Source organism: Equus przewalskii, chromosome 11 (genome assembly GCF_037783145.1).
Source record: "Equus przewalskii isolate Varuska chromosome 11, EquPr2, whole genome shotgun sequence".
Classification (NCBI taxonomy): Eukaryota; Metazoa; Chordata; class Mammalia; order Perissodactyla; family Equidae; genus Equus; species Equus przewalskii.
The window spans coordinates 28,404,062-28,411,809 of record NC_091841.1 but is presented as its reverse complement, the minus strand read 5'-3'; the positions used below and the strand labels follow the sequence as shown (position 1 = coordinate 28,411,809).

Here is a 7,748-nt window from a genome sequence, read left to right as displayed (position 1 = left end):
CACTGTGGTGAATAAAATGGCGTAAAATGAGATAATTTCAGGTTAAGTGCTATGTGGTGTGAAACTGACTTTAGATTGCTTAGTCAGGGATGGCTTCTCTAAGAGGTGACATTTGAGCAGGGACTCGGATGATGAAAGGATCTAGCCGTGGAAGAGCAAGGTTAAGTGCTTTCCAGGCACAGGGAACAGCACGTACTGAAGTGGGCATGAGCTTGGCCCGTGTGGCCGAGTGGGGTGACACAGGGGCAGAGGTGGACTTGAGATTAGGAGAGATGGGCAGGGACCAGAGCATTCAGAGTCGAGTTCAGATTTTATTCTAATCACAGTGGAAAACCAAGGGACGGTTTTAAGCAGAGGAGTGAGTTAGCAGGGTACTTAAAGAAAAACGTTTTATTTAAGAATAACACACAAAGGATCAGATATGGCTTAAAAGGTCACTTTGGCTGTTGCGTGGAGACCGGATGGGAGGGGAGTGGAAGCCACACATAAGGTCTCTGAGCCTCAGTTTCCACATCTGCAAGGTGGCAAGAATATCCCTCCCGTGCAGGGCCGTGGTGAATAAGGGTGGGGAACAGTCAGTTCCCAGGAGTCTCCTTGGTACTCGAAGAACCGGCTGGGACGCAGAAGGCTCCATCTCGGGTTTGGGAGGCTGGCGCAGCCTCTTCAAGCCCTTGGTACAGACCTAGGAATTGCGTCCGAGAGCGGCACCTGCTGTTGTTTGCGGAAGCTGCCGCTAGGCGGCACCGCGGGCCCGGCGCCGTTCGGACGAGAGGAGGCCCCGCCCACGAGTCCGCTCTGCGCTCGGCAGCGAGGGCCTGCTAGGGGCATGCGGGGGCGGGGGCCTTCGCGGGGGGCGGGGCCTCGGCCGGGACGCCTGGCCCCCTAGACGGCGGCGAGGGGCGGGGCCTGCGCGTGGGGGCGGGGCCTCGGCCTGGACGCCGGGCCGTCGGGCTCCCTGGACGACGGCGCGGGGGCGGGGCCGCGGCGACGCGGGGCAGGCGGCGCGGATGGCGGCGGCGCAGGGCTCTTGAGCCGGCCCGGGCCATGAGCGCCGCCCGGCCCCAGTTCAGCATCGATGACGCCTTCGAGCTGTCTCTGGAGGACGCGGGTCCCGGGCCCGAGTCCAGCGGCGTCACCCGCTTCGGGCCGCTGCACTTCGAGCGCCGGGCCCGGTTCGAGGTGGCCGAGGAGGACAAGCAGTCCCGGCTGCGCTACCAGGTGAACGGCCCGGCCCACCTCACCCCCTGGGCGGGACCACAGGCCGGGGCCCGGAGAACCCCAACTCGGAGACTCTGCTTAGAGACCCCAGCAGGAGCGGGCGACCGCCCCGCTGACGTGGCCCCTGATCCAGAGCCCTGCCCAGACCCTCTCAGCTCTGATTTCGGTCGCCAGCCACCACTGGAGAGCCCAGAGCCCGGACCGGGAACTCGCCCCCCACCCCTAGCTGGAGATCCCATCTGGAGTCTCCGTCCATGCTGGGTACCGACCCTCCCCCGTTCCCACCGCTGGGCTGGGGAGCTCTTTTGTACCTGAACCGGACCTTGCCTGTACTCAGGGGCAGCCCCCTGAAGCCCAGGCCAGATGATCTAACGGGACCCTGCACCCCTCTTCAGTTCTGGAAGTCCCCACGCTACCTTTCCCCTCAAAGCTGGAGGACCCCCTCACATGAGACCTTGCCCACCCTTGACTCCCACTAAACTGGAAACCCCGATTTACCCGGAGGACCTCCACCAACTCTAGGATCCTCTTCTTGAAGACCTGGACCAGATTTCTGGGCTCTAAACCTACAAATCCTGGGCCTGCCCTTTCCTGGCACCCCAAATCCAGAGCCTCCTTCCTGGGCCCCTGAAATACCATCCTGATAGCCCTACCCTGACACCCAAACTTGAGGGATCTCCTGGCCCGGGGACCCATGCTGGGAGCCTCAACCTGCCCCTGCTGGCCCCTGCCCCCCAAAGTCCCTAGCACCTACCTCCTACCTGGGTTTCGGTTTCTGTGAATCATCAAACCCGTTCTGCGGGGAGGGCGGAGGGCCAGGTGCACAGCTGTCAAGCGGCCAGGTCAACAGCTGTCTAGGCCTACCTTCCTCCTCCCTCCTGGCCCAACAGGGGAGTGAGGAGGGGCCTGAGCCCACAGCCCCTCTGAGCCCTGTGTTCTGAAACAGAACCTGGAGAATGATGAGGATGGAGCCCAGCCCTCTTCGGAGCCAGATGGAGGAGTCAGCACCAGGTCAGGGCCAGGTGGGGACCCACCCTGTACCCCAGCTGCATGCCTCTGACTCCTGTCCCCAGGGCCCTGCCCAGTCCTAAATTCACCTCACTCAGCTCTCTCACATCCTGTCCTCCAAGGACTCCTAGCCTGACCCCTAGTCCCCTCATGGGGTCCCTCACCCTGCAGGGTCACCGTACTCCAGTGCCAGCCTCACCCACCCATCCCCACCAGGCTCTTTATCTTGCAGATACTCCCAGCCTGGTCTGGCCCCTACGTCCCACAGGTTACCTGTGCTGCATTAGTCCTTAGCTCGAATCCCCAGCTTCCTCCACCCACAGTCCTGCAGAAAGCTCCAGCCCTTGAATTCATCTTCACCCTATCCCCTCTCAGTGCTCCCTGTCCTGCAGGAACACCCAACCCTAGTCCTTGCACACCCCGGCCACATCATCATGACTCCTGTCCCGAAGGGACCCCCTTCTTTGCCTCCCTCTGCCCCCTCACTGGGCCACCTGTCCTACAGGGATTCCGTCCAGACATCCATCGGCAGCTCCCAGTGGTCCTTTAGCACCATCAGCAACAGCACGCAGCGCTCCTACCGTGCCTGCTGCAGGTGAGACCTGCCCTGCTTGAGCCACCTGTGGCCCCTGCCCCAGGACAGGCAGCCCTGGCTATTCCCCCTCAGCCCTCCTCCACCCGCTCCTCTCACCTCTTTCACGCCTGTCCTGCTCTCTTGCCGCCAGCTGGACTCAACACCCTTTGATCCAGAAGAACCGCCGGGTAGTGCTGGCCTCCTTCCTGCTCCTGCTGCTGGGGCTGGGTGAGTACCCCCAAGGGCCCCCGGCCTCCACCCGAGAGGGGTCCACTCTCCCATCCCCCTGGGCACTCTGAGCCTCCCAGCATCCTGAGGGGCAGCTGGCTGCTATCCCTCCAGCCCCATTTTACAGGTGAGGAAACTGAGGCCTTGAGGGGCAGGCCTGGCCTCCTGGTCACACAGCCAGGAAATCACCTGTGTTGAAAATGGAACCCAGTTAGTGGTCCACACTTTTTTTTTTTTTCTTAGCCTGTTTAATCTATAAGGGAATAGAAGAGTAACAGCTCCCGTTTATTCTGTGTCTACTTCGAGCCGGGTGTGGGGCAGGCTTGTCTTCCCTGCCTTGCAGAGGTCACACAGCAAGTGAAAGGTCGGGCCCTGACCCAGAACCCACCTGTAGGGGCGGGTGCTCAGAGCCAGGGATGCTGCGTGGCCTGCCAGCCCGATGCGCCGGGCACCTGTCACTTCCACTCCTCCAGAGTCAGAGTTGATGAGGACCTCTCTCCTACCCCCATTGTTCAGAGGGGAAACCGAGGCAGGCAGCTCTCATGGCCAGATGTTTTCTGACTCCCACAGTCATTCCATGGGGCTGCGGAGTCACGGTCCCCGGAAGAGATCTACAGTGGGGATTAAGAGTGGCCATAAGAAGGGTCCAGCTGTGGCAGCTGCCCTCCCTCCTCCAGGAAGGTCGAAGTCCCCTGGCCTCAGAGCTGAGCAGGGTCCTCGCCTCAGCTCCGGGTGTCTGTGTGCAGGGGAGGGAGCTCCACTGCCCCCACACCCCCTGCACACTGGCCAGTGTCCGCACTGGCCGCCTGCCTTATCTCGTTTGATCCTCTCTCAGTGCCCAGCAAAGCGACCATTACTACCACCCCAGGTGAGGAAGGAAGGACACAGACTCAGGCAGCGGAAGGGACTTGCTCTGCTCACAGCTGGGAACTAGACAAGCTGAGATTTAAACCGACATTAGTGACATCACCAGGCTTGGGGACCACCGTAGGCCCATAACGGGCCTTTGTAGGAATTAGAAAAAGATGCCACCTCTGAGTGGGCCGAGCGCACGGCCCTGAGCCAGGTGCAGGGAGTGAGTTTTAGCCCCCAGCCCACCCCTTTTGAGGTGCTCTTTGCAGGGTGCACACACACAGCAGTCCGTGGGGGCCCCTCGAGCCTCCCGGCTGAACTGCCCCCCTGGCTGCAGGGTCCACCTCCCCATTCCGTCCTCCAACTGGGGACCCAGCACTCTCTCTCAGTCTGAAAAGTTGCTCCAGCCATGACCTCCTCACCTTCCCCAGTGCCCCCTGTCCTCAGCCGAAGTCCACGTCCCTCCCTGGGCCTGCGGTACCTGCCAGATTCCTCAAGCCTGGCCTCTTGCCCCCCCAGTCTGCCAAAAGCTAGAGGCTCCTAGAAAGCCCCAGGTTCCCCCCAGACTCGGGGCCTTTGCCAGGCTGTTCCCTCCATCTGGAACACTCCCCTGCCTCTGCCTGTGCGATGCCCATGGCAAGGCCTCCCCCTTCCAAATGCACCAAAAGTCACTTCCCCTCTGTACCTCGAGTCATCTCTGAAATGGGGATGGTAACACCTGTCTCAGTGGGTCAAGGCGACAGTTAAATAAGGCACTGCATGCAACACACTTAGCCCAGGCTGGCAGCACCTGGTAAATGGTGACTAAACGTTGACTGCTCTTGCTGCTGCCACCCCTGCTCAGCTTAGATGCCACTGCCTCCAAGAAGCCCCTCCCTGATCCCCCAGGTTGCCTGATCTTCCCCCACCATATCCTGACCACCCTGATTGTACCTGGGAGGTTCTCTCTCTTTTTTTTTTGAGTAAGATTAGCCCCGAGCTAACATCTGCTGCCAGTCCTCTTTTTACTGAGGAAGACTGGCCCTGAGCTGACATCCATGCCCATCTTCCTCTACTTTATATGTGTGATGCCTACCACAGCATGGCTTGCCAAGTGGTGCCATGTCCACGCCCGGGATCCGGGCCAGCAAACCCTGGGCCACCAAAGCGGAACATGCGCACTTAACCGCTAAGCCGCCAGGCCGGCCCCAGCTGGGAGTTTCTTGTTGGTTGCTCCACTAGGGAAGGGCCGTGAGGCAGGGACCTCATCTGCTTTTCCCCACGGGATTTCCAGGACCTGGCACCCAGCAAGTGCTCCATAATGTTTGTTGGTTGACTCAAAGGCCACACCAAGGAGCAGACAGAAATCTCTCGTTTCACAGACATTTCCCAGGGCCTGCCAGCTGCCCCGCTCTGAAAACACAGAGCTTGGTGAGCTCCCCAGGGAGGGTCTCTGCTCAGGGGATCTTCAGCTCAGGTGGGCGACCCATTCCTCAGGCCTAAGCCGTTTTGGGGGTTTCGGGTAGAGGTCCCCGCCCTGCACCCTGCCCCCTGCTCCCGCCCTCACCCTCGCGGCTCCATCTGTGTGCAGTGCTCATCCTGATCGGCGTGGGACTGGAGGTGGCCCCTTCGCCAGGTGAGCGTCCCCTCCTACCGCGGCAGGCAGCGCTGACACCCCCTACCCGGGTCCTTGGCAAGCCCTCACACCTGCCAGCTCTCCCACCTTAACAGCCGGACCCGGCCCCTTCTGCCGCGGAGAGGGAGCCGGGCTGGGACGCCCTCAGCCCCGCCCCGGCGCCTCCCTGCCCTCACCCGGCCACTCCCCTCCTCCCGCAGGTGTCTCCACCGCCATCTTCTTCGTGCCCGGCTTCCTGTTGTTGGTCCCGGGAGGTGCGAGCCGGGAGCGGGCAGCGGGCAGCGGGAGGGGCGGGGCGGAGCAGGGGCGGGGGGCGGGGCCCGGATGCGGGGCGGGGGGCGGGGCCGGGCCGGGGCGGTCCCTGGGCGGGGCCTCGGCGCTGACAGGCCCCGCCCCGCAGTGTACCACGTGGTGTTCATCTACTGCGCCGTCAAGGGCCACCGGGGCTTCCAGTTCTTCTATCTGCCCTACTTCGAGAAGTGAGCCGCCGGCGGACGGCCTGCATCCAGCGTCGCCTCCGAGCGGCTTTTGCGGCCTCCTCGCGTCCCCAGGGGGCGCTCCTCGGGCCCGCGCCCCGCTGTTTCCCTCATCTCAAGGGAAAAGCCCCTTCAGGACCCTTGAGCCCCTAGCTCCACTGGGAGTTTGCTCAGGAAGTTTGGGGCTCCTGGGCCTAGGAAAGTGCCCCTCGCCTGCTCTGTGCCTTAACTTATTCTCCGGCCTTGGGGCTGCTGGGTTGGTGGTGGTTTGTGCTAATAAAAGGGGTACTTAATTCCAGCAGAGACGATTGCTCTTTCTTTCCCACCAGCCCTGCCCAGCCCACCAGCCTGGAAACAGCCCCCTCCCACGAAGGCTGAGAAAGGATTGACCCGGGCTGATGGGCCTCCAGGACCACCCATCTCCCCATTGTACACGTGACAGTCCTGATGCACCAAGACTTGCCTGACGTCACATGCTGGTTAGGGGCAGAGCTGGGCCTGGAACTCTTCTGCCCTTCTGTCCTGAAGAAGGGTGTTCCAGCCTCCCTGCTCCCCCAGCCCTTAGCAGAGTCAGCCCTGCCCCTGTCTCTACCTGGAGGGGCAGTGTTGGCACCTGCCCTGGTGGCCCTGGCCAAGGGCACTCAGAGATGACGCAGGCCTGGGGCCTGGAGGCTGGTATTCTGGTTCCGGCCTGGCTCTGGGGCCCTGGGCTGCCACAGCCGGCTCGGAATGTGGGCCATGACAAGGCAGCAGCCCAGGCCCCTCCCCTCACTGCCCTACTTCCCAGGCCCAGGCGTTGGGAGAAGTAGGGGGCAAAGGACATGGGCGGCAGGGCCCGTATGACAGAGAGCCTCAGTGATCAAAGACTCAGAACCACAGAACGCTGAAAACAGATCATCTCAGAATTTTGGAAAGTCCGAGCATCTCGGAATCTTAGGCACCAAGAAACAGAATCTTTGAGAACCCTGAAATCCGAACTCATAATAACCACCATTTATCAAACTCTGAGAAGGCGCCAGGCCGTGTGCTAAGCATTTAACACAGGTTATTTTTGGTAACTCTCACCACCTCCGCCCCATTTTACAGATAAGGAAGTTAAGGCCCAGAGAGACTGACTCACCCAGGGTCAGAGGAACATAACCCAGGGCTCGGGTTCCTTGGCCCAGAGCACATTCTATGACACTGGGGAGGAAGTGGGGAGGAGACAGGCACCGAGCTGGTGTGGTCCCTTGCTGGCCAGCGGAGAGGCTGGCTGAATGAGTGTGGGCTTAGGAGACCCAGTTCATGGACCTCCGCATTTTCAGTCTGTCTCCCCTGGTAAGACCTGAGTGCCATTAAGAAGGGACTTGGCCTCAACTGTGTCTGCTGCGGCCAGGACAGTGCCTTTAGATTTCTGTGGCTTTGTTGAAGGAATGAACACCCAGACTTCCCACCCTCAGCCCTCAGTCAAGGCACTTTGGGGGCACCACTTGCCTGCAGGAACTCCGAAATCTCAAACTAGCTGTGGTAAGGGGCCAGTTTCCATTTCCAGTCCGTCATGGACCAGTACTTTTGTAAGATAGATGAAAACTAGAAAAGTGAAAGGAAAAAAACATACAGAGTACAAGCCCACAGTTTGTAATACCAGGTTAATTAGACATAAAATTACATTTCAATGAATGTCATCAGAACAGAAAAAAAATGACAAAACCATTCGTTGAAAGTGAGCAAACTGACGATACATACAGGGAGTTGCTACTGTGCTCGTAACTTTTTGGCATTCCACAATCTTAACTAA

General features: G+C 60.4%; 1 protein-coding gene and 1 long non-coding RNA gene across 4 annotated transcripts; one reads left to right on the top strand and one right to left on the bottom strand.

Annotated features, from left to right (window-relative positions):
* The first annotated feature begins 915 nt into the window (after nucleotides 1–915).
* Nucleotides 916–6,269, top strand: TMEM134 (transmembrane protein 134). Of its 3 annotated transcripts, XM_070565616.1 has the most exons (8): nucleotides 921–1,218; nucleotides 2,165–2,229; nucleotides 2,732–2,821; nucleotides 2,952–3,028; nucleotides 5,154–5,336; nucleotides 5,451–5,495; nucleotides 5,696–5,749; nucleotides 5,896–6,269. In XM_070565616.1, the coding sequence occupies exons 1-8, from the start codon at nucleotides 1,045–1,047 to the stop codon at nucleotides 5,976–5,978; spliced, it is 771 nt and encodes a 256-aa protein (XP_070421717.1). In that variant the 5' UTR covers nucleotides 921–1,044; the 3' UTR covers nucleotides 5,979–6,269. The 3 variants fall into 3 exon arrangements, with proteins under 3 accessions (XP_008532029.1, XP_070421717.1, XP_008532035.1); XM_008533807.2 differs by lacking the exon at nucleotides 5,154–5,336 and having other exon boundaries at nucleotides 916–1,218; XM_008533813.2 differs by lacking the exons at nucleotides 5,154–5,336; nucleotides 5,451–5,495.
* LOC139074523 (uncharacterized) lies at nucleotides 3,254–5,797 on the bottom strand. Its single transcript, XR_011524204.1, has 2 exons — nucleotides 5,672–5,797; nucleotides 3,254–3,639 (listed from the first exon to the last, which is right to left on the bottom strand). It is a non-coding gene; the product is annotated as an uncharacterized lncRNA (long non-coding RNA).
* Nucleotides 6,270–7,748: the final 1,479 nt, after the last annotated feature.

What these genes read in the sequence shown, in the direction of transcription:
- TMEM134 (XM_070565616.1), top strand. Translation starts at nt 1,045, where the DNA reads ATGAGCGCCGCCCGGCCCCAGTTCAGCATCGATGACGCCTTCGAGCTG. An exon ending in GCTCCTGCTGCTGGGGCTGG is followed by an intron (nt 3,029 to 5,153) that starts GTGAGTACCCCC and finishes CGGGATTTCCAG; the next exon opens with GACCTGGCACCCAGCAAGTG. An exon ending in GGAGGTGGCCCCTTCGCCAG is followed by an intron (nt 5,496 to 5,695) that starts GTGAGCGTCCCC and finishes CTCCTCCCGCAG; the next exon opens with GTGTCTCCACCGCCATCTTC.